The sequence below is a fragment of the Barbatula barbatula genome (genome assembly GCF_947034865.1).
Source record: "Barbatula barbatula genome assembly, chromosome: 24".
Lineage (NCBI taxonomy): Eukaryota > Metazoa > Chordata > Actinopteri > Cypriniformes > Nemacheilidae > Barbatula > Barbatula barbatula.
In genome coordinates this window covers 19,005,508-19,025,740 of record NC_136787.1, presented here as the reverse complement: position 1 = coordinate 19,025,740, position 20,233 = coordinate 19,005,508, and the positions used below count along the sequence as shown (strand labels likewise).

Here is a 20,233-nt window from a genome sequence, read left to right as displayed (position 1 = left end):
GTCTTACGTCTCGATTTGCAGAAAATAATACTAAACATTTGTAAATTTTGTAAACATCTATTTTGCTTTGTTTTTCACACGAAGTATTCTTTTGCTTTCAAAAATTGCCCTGGAAATCTCTCAGATGTCACCTAAATATCTTCACTTGTGTTTCACATTTCTGCTTAAACATGTTGAACGCATGTGGGTGAGTAAAAAAACAACACAACTCTGAGTTTGAGGTGAACTTTTCCTTTAAGGCGGCACCGTATTTCAACAAACATTATGATTTATGAATATACAGTAGATAAGTAACAGATATATTTTCAGGGCTATGCAAAAGTGCTCCAAGTTTTTTAATCTGGTTACAGTATAATCGTGACCTGTGTAGATTTCCTTCCAGTCGTGTTGAGGAAGCTCTACAGTACCTCGGGTTCAGGAGACGCGAAGCGACAGCAAAATGTGATCATCCAGCTATTTTTCTCCATCATAAGGCCTCATATTAATCCAGTATTTCGCTCGGCGACAAAGATCGTGATATTCATCCTGGTTTCAAGTACTCACGTTTATTACCTTCAAACCTCCGACCATAAGTGTTCTCTCAAACTGAACGAGTGGAGGTAATACGTCTGTCAGTTTCCTTCATTTTCACATTTGTAAGCTTTGTCCAAGTCCATTCATACCGCACTCAATAATACTACATATGATATAAAAAGATACACAAAAAAAAAAGTCATGAATAGCAATTAAAAAATAATAAATGAATACATGTGGAATATAGATTTGTATATAAAACTGATCAAAATGTGGTGAAGCGGGGCTAAAGTGCTGTGGAGTCTTGAAGGTCGAGGTAGTCACTGACTACGCCAATTCTGCTTCCACCAGATCACGACCAGCACTTGATTTACTGTTTGGCTCCTTAAAGGATCTAAGGCTTTCCGAGAGGACCCCGGGCCTGGAACGGGGCAGCCTGAAAGGGGTCCATCACCGCTCGAACACCTACCGTCCAGGAGTGAAGTGGCCCGACGGGGACGGAGCTCACCGCCGCATGCTGACCCACGCTGGAGACCACGCGATGGGCGACGATAGGCCGCTGGGGCATAGGAACTTCAACGCAATGCGAAAAGCGAATTTGGCTGCGCACAGGCGGATGTGGCAGGATGGGCTCGTCGCCGTTTGAGAATATCCACGGCTGTGGATGCTGTGGTGGAGCGGACTGCTCCATCTTCCTGCAGAAGGGGGCTTCAAGAAAAACGTCAGGTTGTGGATGGGCTCGGTGGAGGTGAGGAAAAGGCGCGCTGGAGAAAATGTCCCTCCCGTCTCGGCCGCTTCCGGTGAAAGGGGCGCTTGAGAAGACATCCGGGGAACAGGACGAGTGATTGTAGGTCGCTGCGGGAGGGTCGATAAGTTTGGAGTCCAGCAGTAGAAGCTTTGAACCACTGCGTGCATCATGTTCTTCTCCAGGACATTTCCACGTCTCTGAGCTCTGGTTGCTAGAGGATTCTGGTTCCAAATCAAGGCCGTTCACGTCCGGCAGATCGTCTGAAAAAGAGAATTGAAACAAAAGGCGGGTAAATAAAGATTGTTGAATGATGATGCACGATGTAGTTATGCCGTCACATTCTAAATACAAATCTCCATGCCTACTCCAAACAAGCAAATACTTAAAACTATGACGCGGGACATTTGGAAATAGCCAAAGTATTGAGGTCAGAATCACATTACATACAGTGCATTAGCAACTCAGCAAGACATTTTTACTCATTTTACATGCAAAATTATTTCATTACTGCAAAGATGAAAGATAAAAACAGCCCATTTCAAGTATAAATGTCTTTAAGAAAGCAGGTGATCTGCCGCAGAAACACTCAATTCAGTTGTTTTGGTTTTAAAACTCGAGGTCTGTAATGAACTCGGCTCTTTTAAAGTGTGTGTGGTTTTATGCAATGAAACCTCAGAAAACTCTGAAGTACGTTACCTGAATTAAACCGTATACAAACGCCTTTGCAATTTCGGCAGCAATAGTTTATGAAAGATTAAAAGAGATGTATGAAAGGGAAAAATGTGGATGACTGGAAACCGGTTAAGCTGAAGGTGAGGCTTTAAAGGAAAAGTTCATCTCAAAATCGTGTTCTTTTTTACTCGCCCACATGACGTTCAACGTGTTTTATGTGGTTTTATTGACATGAAGCGACGAGAATTCTTTGTAAACCTATAGTTTAATCAATATATATTCTCTTCTGTCATGTCAGTCTATGATACGCGTTCAAGAAAGCGCTTTCATCGCATGCGCATTTGGTTAGTGCGCCGAACACCTCATGGTGCATGATAAAGGATAATATATGGATTAAACTTGTTATATAAAGTATTCTCTACACAAGTATAACCTTGATGTCTGGAAATCTCTCGGATGTCTGTAAAAAAATCTTTATTCGTGTTTTGAAGACTCAGAACATATTGAACTTCATGTGGGCGAGTAAAAAAAATAAAATAAATCACTCAATTTTGATTTTGAGATGAACTTATCCTTTAAACATCACTCGCACTGACAAAGTACTCATTGTGCTTTAACACATGTTACCTGATTTAAAAAATGCATCAGTAAATGTTGAATAAACCTCAGTTTTCGATGCAGTTTCTATATGTTTTTAATGATTTAAAGACAAAGTGTTTTGCGGTGAATAACGTGATGTAGATCTCCGGCCGTCGTCAAGGAAACAGGGACGACTTGTCACTTGTTATCCTCAAGCGCTGACAACTAATGAGCAAACTGCTCATTACGAAACTTGTTTTTAACAAAAGTGCAAATGAAAATGATTGCTGGGTACAAAAGTAAATCACGAGGAACAAAGACATAAAGGCCATCGATGAGAACATCTTACCTGGAGAAGAAACAGCTGGAACAGCCAGACGTCAAGCAAAAGGTTTAAATGTAATTACAAGAAAAACATCCAGAACATTCAAAGAACAACGCTGGTGTGGGAACCACTGTACTTCAGACTTAAAGCAGAAGAATAGTTTAGGCTGGAACCATTACTGCAAGACGTGTTTCACAAACACATTACACACTTTTTTTTATTTGTTTTGGCTCAAATGACAAACATCTCATTCCAATGGTTTTGAATATATTTTCAACTTCAAACAGAAATCAAATTACGAGCAATATTATTTGTATTATAATATATATTAGCAGCAACTTAATATTTAAGACATTACATATTAATATGTATAGACGGTTTCATCAAACATACACGCCAGGCCCAAAGTCAACTTCCGCTCTGTGTTTGGTTATAATACAACAATTTATTTAACATTTTTATATGATTTATATTAAAGTTTTATTGCGTATTAATTGTGTAAAATGACATTAAAACTGCTCAATTATAGATTCTTTGCGGAGGTTTACCAGAAGTTACGTTTGGGCCGTATAACGTCTGTTTATGTTGTTGCGACTGAAAAAGTTTGTATTTTTATTATTTATTAAAACGCCTCATTTGAACATGTAGGTTCTATTGCAAGCGATAAGGAAAAACGTTGTTTGTGTGTGTTTGGACAAATAAATAATCACCAAAAGCACAACATACATTCACATTTACATGGTTTATTTAACATCCCTTTCTTTGTTTATTGGTCGTCACAAAAATAGAAGGTGCACATGAACCCATCGCAGTTCTAACACTGGGCTGAGGGTGTTTGCTACAAAGACCAATGAGGTTCCACTTCTGGGGATAAACGTGGTCATAAATATTTTTTCACTCCCAACAAAAACAGCACATAAAATGAAATCTGGGATTTTGCACAACAACACAAGTCGGACGTTACCCGCAGGGCAAAGATCTCTACTGGGAACAACAAGATGAAGCGGTAGGATTGCATAGGTTAACATGAGAGTCTGCCGGCGGCTGTACAGAAGTGAGGCGAGGATATAGAACAATCTCATACTCGTCCCGGCCAACAACACCATCAGGAATGAAGCCCTGCAGCATCTAAACGCTCTTTTTGTGCGAGGGCCATTCTCATGCTTTTCTGTGGTTTTCCATCAACGTCTCTAATATAACGAAACACTTTGTAAAAACATCCCAAGCTTACATTGCATGACCTCGCAGTTCTGATTTGATCATTTGCTACATATTTTATTTTTTCTGCGGTTTAGAGGTGGGCAGTATGACCAGAATCTTACATCAGGCTATGAGTCATTGTGTCATGTTGTATACAGTCGTGAAAAAAGACCATTTCAAAACTATTTTGTAGTTCTTGTGAATTTACTATTTATAGGTATGCGTTTAGCTAAAACGACCAACATTTTTCACCCCAACTTTCTCCCAAATGTGAAATAAGAACGTAATTATTTGTGATAACTTGATTTTCATCTCATTTTTCATGTGTCTTGTCATGCCGTCAGTCTTTCACGGTGCTGTTGGATGCCTTTATGAGGTTTGATTGTTGAAATTCAACCGACACTGGACTGGACTGGCCCAAGTACATCTAGATTAAATGAACATTTGGAATGGTCTCCTTATTTCTAATCCACCTTTTATTTTTACTCCTGACGAAAGAACAATGGCTGACATCCAAATAAATGGCTTCATGCAACAGGAGTTCAATCAGCGTTTCATGTAAATAATAGTGTGTAAATCAGTTCGGTACGAGTACATTAACCTCCATTGTTATAGCAATAAAATCTAGGCACGTTCCTCCCATCATACTGCCCGACCCTAAAGCAGGCGTGACAAACCATCAGCTCATTCAACACAATGATTCAGCCAGAAACATGACCAATGCCACAACTTTCCATTCGTTATAAACTCAGTTGCAGTTGGGATTACAATAATCTCGTACGGTATTACCGAGAGCACATGCTCTCAATCAGGTAATGTGATAATTAAGGACTCTCAGGTAAAGAAAGAACCTGTGCTTGAACCAGGGTCCCGAAACTGATTCACCACGTCAAAGACAGAACCTCACAACTTTCAACAACTAAGACTAACTATTAATTTACCCTACGTTCACACATACACGCACACATACGTACAGTACGGATATGAAGATTGGCCACAGACACGTCTTAACTTTATATTCACAAACACTGCCATGCTTCGATATGCGTTTGATGCGCGAGACCTTGATGTGGAGATATTACAGCGTTCAAAGGTACAGTACGTTCTCAGGTGGAAAACAAGTTCATCTCAATCGATGTTTTTTTTTTATTAAGCCCCAAAGCTTGACTTGTTTTAAAACCTGGGCCCAGTTGCATAAACATATCTGCTAAATTAAGACTAGCTATTCTCACAAACTAGCAATTAGTTAGGACTAATCGCTCTCACTTTTCTGATTTCAATAAGACCAATTTGCCTCTGTATGTACCTGACTCGAAGAATGATGTGATCAGTCTATGTTTATGGATCCGGCCCCTGACACGTACCTTTGAGGATTTGAGATTGTAGAGCATTTAACCAGTTTGATTCATGACAAACATCTGCAGAGGAAGGCAAAAAAACACAAACCCAACCAACTCGCACGCAATTTGCAACAGGCACAAATGATGTCCGGAGTCGGGGCGATTTGCAGATTGTCCTTTTTTTTCTCCTTCGAATCTGTTCATCGACGATGATCTGGCCATTAAAAGATGAAACCGACGATTTACATTCGCAAACACAGCTCAACACACAGAACAAAGAGATAGAGATAGATTTCGTATGACTCATATTCACCTTTCTGCATTTATAGACGGATACTTTCATACATTCGTTCTCTAAAACTCTAATCGTATTCACATATAATCTTTACCGTATATGAAATAGTTCTTTTAAATTATTCTTGTGATGTATACTATGGGACGGGATGCAGACTTCTGAAGGAACTGCCAGACATTGGGACCGATGCTTTATACACAGGAGGAACAAATCACTTCTGTAGGGTTGGAGATACTGTAGATATACAACAATTTACATCGTCCAGTCAACGTACAACATCGATAGAGCTATTTACAAAGATGTAACCGGATGGAGCATGATGGAGAGAGTGAACAGGTGTCAGTGATGAAAAAGAGGAATGTATTTTTATTCTGCCCTTAGCTTTGCTAAGATTTTCTAGCGTGCTTTTGGAAGATAAAGCTTGGGATTTCAGGGAAATGTTCAATCGACCTACATGAAATACTACGATCTTTTCCTACCCTGCAGTCTGTCTGGATGAAGGCAAACTCTTCCCATCTGTGCTTCCCTACCGGCCGGTCAGTAAATATCCAGCTGAAAGATTCCTCTCTCTGTACACATTTGCTTCACTTTGTACTTGAATCTCTGTTTGGAGTCTTTTTACATAATAAAACATTGTGTGTTTAATCTGGAGATGAGTTTCCTCTGTGCCACAGAAGACACAGATCGTATGCGAAGCCGAGCTGGACTGAAGAGAAGATTTGACAAACATCTACTCTACGAAGCTCACATCGGCGACGTTTGCATTCTGCGAGGCAGGTGAAATAAATCAAATGAATGAACGTCCACATGAAGCACAGACACCAGAGGAAACAGGATGTGACTTGAACGGAAAACAAAACTCATCACGATGGTGCAAGAACGGGGATGGTGAATACATCAAAATCAAATGAGTGATGATGATGCTAAGAGATGGAAAAGAACGTAAAATGTATGATGTGACGAAGAGGTAGAAACTGAAGCAGGAGGATGATGAAATCAAAGAGGAGGCAGGAAGAGAGAACAACCAAGAGCCAGACAGATTTGCGGTTAACAGACTGCAGTGATGGAATCGTCTTCAGCGCAGTAGAAATATCGGTAAGGTCTAGAGGTCGATGAGCTGGTCCACCAGCAGCAGGGAGCGGGCCAGGTTGGGCAGGCTGGACTCAGAGCTGCCGCTGTTACTGCGAGAATGACCTCCTAAAAGAGGCCAGACGGACAGGGAGGTTAGAGGCGGGGGAGAGGGGAGGAAAGCCATAGTGAAACCAGGAGAGAAATAAACAAGGGTAAGCGAAACGGCAGCAGAGAGCCGAGAGAAAGCATCTAGATTGTAGCAAGAGGTCAGTGGAGGCATCAGGCAAAAAGTACTGCCGCTTTTGGAATGCTACGACAAAATCTTTCGCATTCTGTGTGTGAACGTAACATAATTATTAAGAGAATAAACTACATGTCATGCGCAACAAAATAAAATGAAGTGCATCTAGATATTGATTTCAAGAAAAGAATCATAACTACCAAATTTACTGTCACAACTAAATAAATGAATCGAGGAAATAATCAAAGACAATCTGTAACGCATTTCCTGCACACAAGGTCGCGTCAAATAATTTATTAGAAAACGCCATAAAAACCAAAACATTTAAGGAACCATAATCGATAAGTTGAATTAAATTCTTAAGTCATGAGTGTGCAGGATGGACTCATCTTCCCAGAGTTAAACATATCTGTGTGTTCGCAACGAACAAAACAACGCACTTCACAAGTAACGTGTTGCGGCAGGCGTCACTTTAAAACGAGTGAGAAGACAAGGACGTTCCCAGAAAGAGGTTCTCAAAGCTTACCTTGGGAACTTTTGGAGACCATTACGGGTATGGGGTCAAACTCATCTTCATTGACCGCCTCAGAGCTCAGAGGTTCAAAGCCTGAGATCAGACAGGAATCTGCAGCTGAAAGGCAACAGTAAGGGGTAAAAGATTTAAAAGGGGTGTATAAACAAAAAGCATATTCCTAAACGGTTCATACCAGCTTTGCTTGGGATAACGATTGATTGTACCTGCCGTGTTATGGGAGAGGCCTCCTGAGACCGGTGCAAACTCGTCCAGACAGGAGGCGGCCCCAAACGGGAGAGAACAACCCAGAAGAGAATCTTCTCCAATCAAAGGGTCTGTAGCACAGTGGGAGGAGTCAAAGAGAAACATCACACAGGCAATCAAACCAATATTGTGGACATATGCCAACATTTTAAAAAATGACTCAAATATGACATGCTACTATCAAACTGTCCAGATGCAATGTGTTTGCTAGCCTAGCGTAACATTTGAGACAAATACTATACACTTTGTGGTAAATATAAACCAATTCAGGCAACATCCACTGCAACATCATGTATTTTCTAATGAACATTTGTGATGGCAGCATGCAAAGTTTTTTATTTGTGCCATCAGCCTCAGTCACAGTGTCACGGCAAACATTAATGTGATAATGGCAGATTCTGCTGTCTGTGTCTGATATTCTACCTGCCAGCGCTGTACACGACGGCTCGGTCTCCACAAGGTGCAGCTGTGTCCGAGGAGGCTCCAAGCCAGGAATCAGAGAGTCCAAACACACTTCTGTTTTGGCTGGGAACGACACCGAATATGTGGGAAGAAATCATCGAAAAAGTTCTGTATTTACGAATATGTAAATTCGCCAATCACAATTCTTTGTGTGCCAAGTCTATCTGCAACAAATCATACCACGATAACAGACTGTAAATGATTATTTTCCCCCGGGGTTGCACATACTCCGAAACACATTTATAGAATAACGCATTGTAAGTCTCTTTGGATAAATGCATCTGCCTATTGTGTGGAAATATAGTCAAGCGTGCCGCCAGACACCCGTTTACCATCTCTGGTGTCATCGATGGAACTGCCGAAGGGGTCTGCCATGGAAAGCAGATCGGGCAGCATGAGGGAGGTGTCTGGAGACTTCAGGCCCTCGATCAGTTTCTCTGTTAGTTAGCCAGCAAAAACAGCACGAGTTAGCCAGAAAAAACACAAGAGAGGAAAATGAAGGAAAGGAAAGTGGAGGCTTAGAAAATGAGAGTAGGGTGACATGAGGAGAAAGCAAACAGCTATCAAAAATGATCCATCGTTCTTGTGCAATTAGCCAGAAATGTTAGGAACGCAAGCAAGACAAATACATTAAATACAAAAAGAAATCGAAGGTACAATTTATCTTGAGAGTGTTTATCAAGTTAAACATGATCTCAATGATTGTATTAATTGTGATGAACTGCTACGCTACCTGGCACAGCCAGCAAACAGGCCCCCGCTTCCAACCCCAGAATATCAGCAGGTCTTACAGCTGTTTGAGAGAAGAGAAACAACCGAGACTCAGAGCGTGAAGACGATTAAGTAGATAAGAACCACAGAGGTCAAAAGGAGTCGTTTATGTTGGGCTTTAGTGTAAATAGAGTCAGTAGGCAGACTCTGATGGAACGGTTGAAGGGATGTCGGTGACATGACTCAAATGACGCAATGCCTTGGAGGTGAGCGTATTAACAGGAGTCTCCTCTATAAGTACTGAGCGTGTACCTGTGGTCAGCGAGGGAGGACGGTAACCATAAAGATGGAAACTGAAACAGGTTCAAAAATCTAAACTCTGAGCAGAAAAGCCCTTGACATCAAGTGCCTTTCTTCCTATCGTTTTATTGAATGAAAGGAGAGGCGGGCCTTCTCATGTGGTGACAGAACTTTACAGCTGCTTGAAACATTAGGAGACTGTATATATATATACCAGACCAGTTTTGACCTCACTTGTGTGATTTTCAAACAACTTTTCTTTTCTTCTGTATAAAAAAATGAATGTGAATAAATCATACCACCCGTAAATGAATGTTTTATGATGCACCTACCAGCAGATGGTGGAGCAGGTTCTGCAGCATCCAGTCCAGGAATAAGACTCTCAGTGACAATAAGAGGCTCCGCAGGCTCTGCCAAAAACAACAACAAAAACCACTCATACCGCTTCACTTCAGAATGACAATACGCAGTTATCAAACTACGGGGGAGTGTAGACGCCATGCAGTGCAAGTTACCGTCGGCTAGCTTGGTAAAGTCTTTGTTGAGCAGGTCCTCCGCTGTAAGTTTGGAGAAATTGTCATCGCCAAAGGGATTCCAGGAGGGCGGGTCTGGGGGACTGGTCAAGCTAGAAGCTGAAGCAGGACCTTGGGGGACGGATAAGCTGCCGCCCTGCTGGGTGGGCTGATACACACTCTGTTGAGAAGACTGGGGCGAGTTTGATGGGGTGGCGCTAGCTGACCTATATTTGTGTAGCGACACAAAGCAGGGAGTTCATTTATCCATCTCTTGTAATGGACAATGTGTAATAATAATGTGCAAAGAGAAAAACGTCACATTTCACCGTAATAACGTTATAGAATTTCTCACTTAGACTTGTTAAGGCTGGCCTCTGCTGTGGCCGCCTGCAGCTGTTGAGTGGATTGGCTGACCGGCACTCCGAACATAGCGCTGTGCGTGACATCACTCTGGATGCGCCTGTGACCCGCCTTCTGAGCCAACCTTGGAGAAGAGGGAGGAGTCTGGGACAGTCCTGGGGCCACAATCTAAAGAATTAGAAGAGGAGAATAGAATAAACTCACGAAAAGACTGAGAAAGATACAAAGCAAGATACGCTAATGAACTACATTTGACAAATGATAATGAAAGATGATTTCTTTCACTAAAAGTCTCTAATGTGTCTCTGCAAGAATGCTTAAATCAGTTTCACAGTCACCAGATATTCACCAAACAGATTTAATTTCATCACCTGCAAACACAAATAAAATCATAGAAAAACAATAGGAAACACGGTCCACTTAAATCAAGCGTCATTCCCCCAAAATAAACCAGGGATGATGCAATGATGATGAGTCTTTGCGTGAGGTAAATGATCAGTGACATGCGCTAGATGGACGTGATTACCCTCTCTTTCTCTTGGCTGAGTTGAGCCTGAAGTGCAGGCGGCTGGGCAGTGGGCGGAACCGCTGCAGGCTCCGCCTGTGCTGGGGGCGGAGCACCGGTCGGCTGAGGTTCCCCAGGAACGGGCTGTTGCTTCTGAACCGCCAAAGCCTGCTTACGCCTGGCGCTCCTTGCTGGAGCAGTGGGCGGAGCGGGGCTGGATGGGGGAGGAGTTGCTGAGGCTTTAGGAGGGGCGGGGCTGCTGGCTGCAGCTGGAACGCATCCTCCTGCTGTCGGCGCAGCTGAGACCGAGATCGGCTGCACGGGCTGTCGCACAGACCAGACAACTATGCGATAAGCTCAAGGTCATCTGACAATTTTGCAATAGTAGTTGTAATTACGGTTACAATAATTTTTTTAGGAAATTAAAACATTGGGAGTAACATTCAGAGGTAATATTCTAATCTCACTTTGGCTTCATTCTTGTTATTTGTACCACTGACATTCTGAGAAACGAAATAAAAGATTTCCTGTCGAGCCAAATCGTGTGGGTTTGGCTGCAGATTTTCAATTGGAACGCGACAGTCAGACAAAAGAGAGACGTACCGCTTTCTGCTGAGGGGAGGGAGACGCTTGACCTTTCTGAGACTGCAGCGCTGCGGCCGGCTGTGCCAGGTTCATGCTGAAGGCTGAGAGAGACAGTGGAAAGACGGGCGGGGTCAACAGTTGGATACATAGTGTGAACATAGCTAAATATCTTGAAGCAAATTTGAATGCGTGAACTTAACTATTCCCCCCAAAATATAACCTTCATATAAGCTCACAGTACTGCCCTACATTATATTTGGGTAATGTGACGTCATATGTCAGAAATGTGAGGTGTTGGGTTGGTACCTATAGGCTGGGCGGCCCCAGCGGGCAGGTTGGCTCTTTTGCGTGGGGTAAGAGCAGCTGGCTGTATAGGTAAGATGCCCCCTAGTGCCTGAGGCTGGGATTGTGCTGCTTTGGGCCGCTGGCGGGGAGTGATGGAGGTTTCAGTGGTGGGAATGGGGTCTGTAAGTCTGCGGGGAAAAAAAGTCATCTTACAGCCTGCAGGTCAAACGCACTAACTCATTTGAAAGTGCACTGGAGCTACCGGACACGAACCTCGCCTTGATTTGCGTATGGCTCTTTTTTGCCGCCGCTTCGCTCGCTCGGATTGGCTCGGGAAGCTCAGCAGGAATGGGAGAATTCTGAGGAGCATATTTCAAAGCTCATTTTTATGATTATACGCATTCCTGTACTCTGATGAACAAAGACACCCAGTCCAACAACCCATCCCTTGATCCCAGAGGTAGAAGCACTGACCCAACAACGAGCTGAGAGCAACCATGATGAGCGAGGACACTAACCTTGACGTTTTGGACTGGGCCGTCCCGACGGGCCAGTTTGAAAGCAAAGTAGGACACCTGATAAATGTCGGGCCTCTTATCAGGGTCCGGTTCCAGCATGTAGCCTAACAAATCACCACCACAGAGAAAAAAAGAAGGAAAGTGGAAAAGAGATTGAGTGTGTCGCCGCGTGACAGTGAGAAAATGAGTGTTTGTTGACAGGTTAAGTATAAAGAACAGTTCACCCGAAAATGTATAATGTGTTATAGATCACTCGCTCCATCTAATAAGAGCAAATGGGGGCTTGTCTTGAGTCTGTGATGAACAGACCAAAATGTATTTTAATACAATAGACCATCAAGCATTAAATACAATAGACCATCCAGTTCATCTTCTGTGTCCCACGGAAGGTAGTCAGTCACAGATTTGGAACAATAGAGGGTATGCATGTGTCGTCACCAGACACATCACGTCATGTGAGTCGTGTCCACTGAGTGGCAGAAAGAAAGTCTTTACCGTAATCTGTACTGTGTTTAGAGTGAAATAACCTTTTTGTGCACAATATTTTACAAAAGGACACCTGGTTCCTATGCAAGTTGTAAAGATCACTGTCAAGTCCAACTGCTTCTGATTTCAGCAAATAATTGCATGTTTTGCCACTCAAGGGAGAGTGCTTTCATGGTGTTCACGTGGGAAAGTGACGTCAATGCATACCATACCAGGGTGAGAGAATTTTCCGGTGAATTGTTCCTTTAAAGCACAACCCACAGACCGACCTGAGCAGCAGTGAGGTGTGGCAGAGGACAGACAAACACCTCGTGCAAGAGCTCAGAAGAGAGAAACAGATACTCACGGATGAGACGGTGCATGTCCTGGGAATATCGAGAGATGTCTGGAATGGTAAAACTGCCATCACATATAGCCACTTGACTTTCGCCGAAGGGCAACGTGAAGAAACAGAGCTTGTACAGCAGACAGCCGAGAGCCTGAAGAAAGAAAGCTCCAAGAATAAAAACACTGGGCTGGGGCTCTTGCATGTCACAATAAGATCAAAGAAGCATTCCTACATGACGTCTTTTTAACTTTGACTGAGAGCATTTCACAAACAATGAATATGCTTTCAAATGCCTTTTTAGGCACACAAGTTTCAAGGTTTCTTGACTGTTTGTTTAAGCTCTGATGACGACCGCGCAATGTCTTTCACTTTGAATTTAAACTGGAATTTATACTAAAGCTGCTTTTAAATGACAAAGTTCTTGGACTTTTAAACTGACTAACTCCATGTATAAGCACACAATGTGAAAAGATCAAATGAAATATATATGCTTACCCAGATATCTGCTTTGGTGGTGATGAGTTTGCCATTGTACAGATTCACCATCTCCGGAGCACGATAGGACAAGGTTGTGTACCTAAAGGAAACACAAATTCACATTTTCACAACACACTTTGAAAAAAAAAAAAGATAAAAGTAGCACATTGTTACACAACACAAACTATATATTTCACAAAAAAAGGGAGAGAGCTACTTTTTGATTTCATCTTCCACCACAGTCACTCCTTCAGTCTGCGGATTTTGAAACTTCATGGTGGCGCTGCCGAAATCACACAGAACATAGTGTCCTCGATCGTGAAGGAGGATGTTTTCCACCTGCCATCGCAACAGACACAACACATCTCATCCTTAAGAAGAGCACTCTACACCATGTGACACAAATAACGCTACGGTAGACAAGAACTTGAAGTAATGAAATAAATCTGCACCCTGCTGTTCCAGCGTTTCCTCTGAACGGAAACACGTTCTTAGCATCACAGCAGTGATATGTGAAATGTGACTCATTCCATCAATGGCCCAAATTTTCTCGCACATCAAAGTTAAATTCTTGGAACAGTTGGAAAGACAGATTTAGAAAAGTGGGCCAGAAAGTGAAAGAGAAAAAGGAACCTTAAGATCCCGGTGGATTATGGGAGTTTTGTACTGGTGCAGACGTGCAACGGCCTCGCATGTGTCGCAGAAGATCTGGAGTGCTTCCTGTTCGCTGAAGCCCGTCTGTAAGCGCTGATTCATGAGGTTCACCACCTGACCGCCTGCTCACACACAAACCAACTTTACTTCATCCAGTTTGTCAACTATAAACTAAACTGTGAAAAATATTTTCAAAAAGATGGCCTTTCTTCTGAATATTCCATTTTAATGTAAAGTTAATTTGATGATTTACACATTTTTGCAGCTTTCAAAACTGAATCAAACTATTACATCTATACACTAGATACAAACGGTTACACCGCGTCTACACCAGACGCGTCCAGCATCCAACACTGCATCCAGCGAGGACAAAACTTATAATGGGTTCTAAACAATGCGTTTTATTGTCTTTTGTTGCATCACGCTGCGTCAGGAGGGTGTTAAGCTCTTTACATCCCCAAGCACAGACATGATGAGCGCAAAAGTAAATTACCCAGCGTTAAGGCAAATTTGACTTAATCCGCCTCCCTGCAGAGCTTAATTAATGTCAGTCTACACAGATGTTCAACTAAATTAATATCACTACAGGTTTCACTCCGTGAAAGGCACCAAGTCAATACAACTTCTCTACATTAAAGAACATGTAAGGGATAAACCACAGCCAGCCATGCATTAAAGGGTTTTAATGCACGCTGTGGAGGCCAAGAATTGCCTCCTTTAATGCACGGCAAGCTGTGGTTTAGCCCACTTAAATGGTTATTGGCCAAATTAAAGCGGTTTCTGATGTTTATAGTGTAATTTTTCACAAGACGGGTGAAAATGCCAGTTATTTCTATCAGTCCATTTCAAATGTATTCATAGGGACTGGACCTGCCCCGTGCATTAAACGGTTTTAATGCACACCTGCTTCAAAAATTCAATCTGTGAACAGCAAAGATGACAAAACACCAGATGGCAAGACTGAAATAGTGATATTGTAAACTGTTTAATACAAAACGTGTATAACTGTTGTGCAATGGTGATGTTACGACACAAAACACCTGCTCCTGGGATGTTCATAACCTCAATATAGTTTGGGTTATATCTGTTTAAAGAGCGCCCCCATGTGGACTATTCACCCAAATGCATCAACAACATCTAAAGACTAAACATCTTAAGCAGATAAAACACATTGTGTGGCCTGATGCAGACACCTTTGTTTTCTGAGATGTTTTACTTAATAGCAGACTAAAGGGAAGTGTTTTATAGTTATAGCGTTACAGTAGTATGATATGCATGTTATTTTGGTATTTTGTTATATACTTTCACCCCATTGTTAAGTGTACGAGTATGGTCCACACAATACAAACATGCAATTCTGTTTAAATATGCCTGAATACGTAAAAAACCAGAGCGGAGAGCATTATGAGGCTAAAAGGCGACGGCGTACCTCTGCAGAAGTCCATAAGGATAAACACCTCCCAAACATCTCCGCCCCCAACGGCCGTGATGCTGGAATCCAAGAACCCGACAATGTTCTTGTGACCGTTGAGATCCCGCTGTTATAGAATCCATACAGGACAGAGGAAAGTGTGTGAGTGACTAATTCAATGATGAAAATACATAAGCAGATGCGGCAAAAAGACATCACAGAACAGAAGACATCTAAGCCATGTGCTGGTCAGAGCCGTTAAAGGAGAGATTTGCGCTAACGGATGTTCAAAAAAGTCGCATGTAACACGACACATGGTACCTTCAGATATTCCAGGAAGTTCTGTTTTCTCTTTAAATGCTTTATTTCTTTCATTGTTTTATTCAGTAAATGACTTGCGTCTTTAAATTGGGTAAAAGTTTACATCAATTGCCGTGTTTAGCCTCAGCTCCATGGTTTTCTAGTAACTTCCAGAAACTATTGAGAGCCTCCATGAACCGCCATAGCTGTGATAAAACGGTTCCATTGGAGTCAACTGAGTTGACGCTACACTCTCTCTCTCGACCGATCTGAAGCTGGTATCTTACTGACTCTGCCCCCCGTGCCCTGTATCGTGTGCTCACCATGATCTGGATCTCGCGCTGGCAGACCTGCAGGTCGTGCTCGTTGTTGACGTACATCCTCTTCAGGGCACATCGCACCCCCTGATTGGTCCGCACCAGGAACACGATAGCGAAGCCGCCTGCGGAGGAAAACAAATGACATTTATACATCTTGAAAAGTCATATGCATCACAATGAAATTGTTTCACACCACGACATATCAGTGCCCCCTACATCTAAGGAGGTAACAAAGCCATATCTTGGGACAAGAATATATATATATTTATATCATAAAATGTCTTTTCACAAGCAATGTTCTTTACAACCAACTGCAACACCTTCATTAAACAAATGCATTACCCGGCACGGTAAACTATTTGGGTCATGTTCTCATGTTTTGTAGTCGATGCACTTCATACAAGCATATTAAGCATGTGTGTGTATGTTTGTGAACAGATACATCCATTATACAGCTTATGGTTGATGTAACTAACCATACAGGCAAAGCCTCAGATCCGAGGTGTCAGCATAATGGAGAGTGGGGTCTTATTCTGTAACGTGGGCACAGGGATAAAAGTAGCTGGTACACAGGTATTTCTTCAAGTACGTGACTTTAACTCCAAGCTCTATTTTAGTCAATTTAACTGATTCAAACGATCAGCAAGACAACATATCTGCAATGCAGACTATAATGTCTTTATTTATTGTGGCGCTGGGTTGTGAGCAAAAACCTAAAATAAATCAAGACACCATAAGCAGTTTTAACACATTGAATCAATGAATCAATCCACTATAACCCTTTCTATTAAGGACAAAAAACACAATTTTATTTGCTAACCTCGTATCATTAAGGTCTTCATAATAGTAAGTAAACACACGTTTCCAAATCAAATAAGTGAATGCTTTTAACAACAGAAAAATATAATTTTGCATAAGAACACAATATACGACAAAGTTTGTGAGCTTTAACCATGAAATTGGATGTTTAGAAAAGAAAAAAAACATGACAAAATAGGGCTGTGCAATATATCGAAATGATCAAAATATTGCACACAGGCATATCGCGATGGTTTGCGATAAATTAGAAATGTAATTCTTCCAAAAGTTACGTATGGTCAAAGTTTTAGGTGGATATGGATAGTATAGCATCTATCTGACACGCGGATGTTAGTAGGGATGTGCGTGCGTCTGCTCTGACACAAGTCAATCAACAATCTGCGCCACAAAGCGAAATTTTATTTATTTGTTTAGTTTGTTAACAAAATGTCAGATTTGTTTAAAGCAACAGTAAAACATGGCTGTTCACTTTCAGAAGTTGTAGTGATGCTTTCTTTTTCCTAATATAATTTAAATTGATTTTAGAAAAAGAAATATCGTATCGCATTTTAAATTATTCAGCATGCTATCGGATTTTTCCCTCAATATCACACAGCCCTATGACAGATGTGGTCACATTTACATTAAGCAGATGCTTTTATCCAAAGCGACTTACAAATGGAGGACAACAAAAAGCATAGGTGCAGTAAAGCTGGTCTCATATAGCCCTGCACAGTATACAAAGCTAATTTTGTATTATATAAGGATAGAAGGCGTAGAAAAGAAATTGAAGTCAGACCTAATCTGTCAGGTGCTGACGGAAGAGATGTGTTTTCAGCCGCTTCCTAAAGATGGCTACAGAATCTGCTGATCCTGTAGCAGCGGGCAGATCCTTCCACAAATGTGAAAAAGATTCAGGGAAGGTGATTTCTTTTTGGAATGGCATTACAAGGCGTCGTTCGTTTGCATACGTCTGTATTAGCGAGTGAAGATATGGGGGTGCCGAAACAGTGGTGGTCTTGTAGGCCGGAAGCGAAGCTCAGTCCACTCCCATTGTAAAGAAAATACCAAAACCACACTTCAAAAAATAGCCAAAGGCAGTAATGACACAAGGATGAGTAAAAATGAGAAAAATATATCATTTTGGATGAACTCGTCGTTTAACTGATCTAAAAAACCAAAAAGATGCAGCACTTCAATTCCCTTGAATGCCTGAACAACAGATTATGCAAAGAGAACAATACAAGTTTACAGAAACAAGTTATTTACAGATTGGAGAACTATAGAGATACCCTTTAAAGAAACAGTACATCCCAAGATCGTGATTGGCACCTGCAAGGCAGCAGATTCCAGCGCTAAAGGGATAAACTAGGGCTGTGCGATAAGTCGAGAATTAATCGTAATCATCAGTTTTGGCCTTAATCGATTACAAAAACAAAATAATCGAAGTAAACGATTATTGTGCTGCATTACAGTTTGCAAGGATCCTCTCTTTCCTTGTAGTATAAATCCACAGCGCACCCTTTCCTTTACAGTACTGTTTCATTACATTTATTTTTTAGCGTTTAAAAGCCAGGTTTCATCTATTCTCTATGCAGTTTTAAGGGTTAATGAATAATCGTGATCTCAATATTGGCCAAAATAATCGCAAACATAATCGAGCAGCCCTAGGGCAAACCACTGTGCCCTTGAAACACAACCAGCCCCCAACCAAATGAGAAAACACCTCGACACACCTTCTGCTAGAGTTTCTTCAACCGTCACCTGGTGTCTTCCTACGGTGAACGCCCGTCCGATGAAATTCCCACCAACACCACTGCTGGATCCAGAACCTCCAGCCGCTCCCCCAGAACCAGGTCCAGAGCCCACCAGTTCTCTCCGCGAGTCAAAAAACTTCTTCATCTTGTCTTGAAATTCTCCAACTTTGACTCTTGGATCAAATGAATCAATAAGTGACTGGAGTGGATTGTGTTGGTGCCAAAGGTCTTGATCAGCTGTGACTGTCAAACATGTGCTAGCAGCCCAATTCTGATGCTGCTCGCTGTTTAAATGAACCGTCTGTGCAGTATGTGCACTAGATTAAAGCCCCACTGTTAAATATGTTCACTTACAGCAGTGCCTCAGAGGACATGATATGATTGATGTCTAGTGTGTCAATAAAGGATGCAGGTCCATATGACAGTATAAATATATAAATTCAGATCGGATAAGTGTAAAACTGAGTCTTCAAACGGCAAGTAAACGGATATTATTGTTGTGAAGGATGAAAGTCAAAGCCTCCATCATCAACCAGCTGTGCAGCCGTTAAAAGAAACCGACTTTTCACATAAAGCTCAAGACATACATATAATAATCGCACTATTGTATCTCCATATACACTAAAAGCTCAACGTCATATATATTAGGCTCTTATATGGTGAAAAAATAGTAATAATTTAAATTCAGCACAGAGACAGCTAGGCGCTAGCGCTCGCCTTCCTGCTAAATCCTCTCAGACTCGGGAAACATTTCATCCGCGCGGTGCTGTCGGACCCCTGGCGGTTAACGGTAACCGTTTTCGGTTTTATGTTATCGGACAGAATCGAATTTAACACGGTATGAGCGTGTTCTTCATGGCGATTCCCGTCTGCGGCTTCGGATGCTGCAGATGCGCCAGCTAACCGGAAACAACACCGGAAATGTGAAGCCGTTCACCAGCGCAATGATAATGGAAATAAAAGTCGTTTAACGGGTGTTTTTACTGACGTGGAGTGCAGTCGAAACGGCATAAATTCGGATCGCCAAACACGATGACATAAAACCGCGGTTACGGTTTTGGAGCAACAGTAGCTAGGTTTCCATTATCCTTCAAAAGGCGCTCATTGAAGATATGCCCAATGTAAACACGTCCATTTCGCGTATGGATCGCACACAATTCTCACGCTCGCACGAGGTGTTTATTCAGCCATAATTCGCAAATATTACGTGCGTCGTATAACAAAATAACACGACCATTCGCGGTATGTTCTGGTGGAACATTTGGAAATATAGGATGTAAGGAATTTACATTAATGAGCCCAAATACAGGAAAACGAGTGAGAGTAGTATGGAGATTTATTAGGAGCAGTGAGATAATAATACAAAGTAACTTTGAATTAGCACCTATCGCTCTGTTATGACATATCGCTCCCTGAACTCTTTGTAAGTCGCTTTGGATAAAAGCGTCTGCTAAATGACTCAATGTAAGGAAATATAGACATTTCTCTTCACTCTTTCATCACAGTAGGTGGCACTGTGCGCTAAAGTTTGTTTGAGATCTGCCATAAAACGTACAAGAGGTACGCGAGAACTTGATACCGTAATCGCATAACATCATTTAATGGAAACACCGCGATATTGTTTTAATCGACATCGCTTCCATTTTGCGCAAATCTGTAGCGGAAACTTGGCTACTGGTGCAATATGTGACGTCATGCG

General features: G+C 41.9%; 1 protein-coding gene across 2 annotated transcripts; it reads right to left on the bottom strand.

Annotated features, from left to right (window-relative positions):
- Positions 1 to 223: 223 nt before the first annotated feature.
- Positions 224 to 19,461, bottom strand: aak1b (AP2 associated kinase 1b). Of its 2 annotated transcripts, none has more exons than XM_079448799.1 (21): positions 18,514 to 19,461; positions 15,983 to 16,101; positions 15,378 to 15,486; positions 13,928 to 14,070; positions 13,512 to 13,633; positions 13,313 to 13,394; positions 12,836 to 12,968; positions 12,004 to 12,107; positions 11,759 to 11,844; positions 11,507 to 11,673; positions 11,219 to 11,301; positions 10,637 to 10,939; positions 10,103 to 10,278; positions 9,751 to 9,974; positions 9,568 to 9,645; positions 8,958 to 9,017; positions 8,557 to 8,661; positions 8,186 to 8,287; positions 7,723 to 7,833; positions 7,511 to 7,615; positions 224 to 1,521 (listed from the first exon to the last, which is right to left on the bottom strand). In XM_079448799.1, the coding sequence occupies exons 1-21, from the start codon at positions 18,677 to 18,679 to the stop codon at positions 908 to 910; spliced, it is 3,192 nt and encodes a 1,063-aa protein (XP_079304925.1). In that variant the 5' UTR covers positions 18,680 to 19,461; the 3' UTR covers positions 224 to 907. The 2 variants fall into 2 exon arrangements, with proteins under 2 accessions (XP_079304925.1, XP_079304926.1); XM_079448800.1 differs by lacking the exon at positions 224 to 1,521 and adding an exon at positions 3,567 to 6,869 and having other exon boundaries at positions 18,514 to 19,451.
- Between the last annotated feature and the right edge of the window lie 772 nt (positions 19,462 to 20,233).

Coding starts and splice junctions, on each gene's coding strand:
- aak1b (XM_079448799.1), bottom strand. CDS start 18,679: ATGAAGAAGTTTTTTGACTCGCGGAGAGAACTGGTGGGCTCTGGACCT. Junction 14,071..15,377: donor CCTTATGGACTTCTGCAGAG/GTACGCCGTCGC, acceptor GTGTGTGAGCAG/GCGGTCAGGTGGTGAACCTC. Junction 7,616..7,722: donor CCTCTCCCATAACACGGCAG/GTACAATCAATC, acceptor GTTGCCTTTCAG/CTGCAGATTCCTGTCTGATC.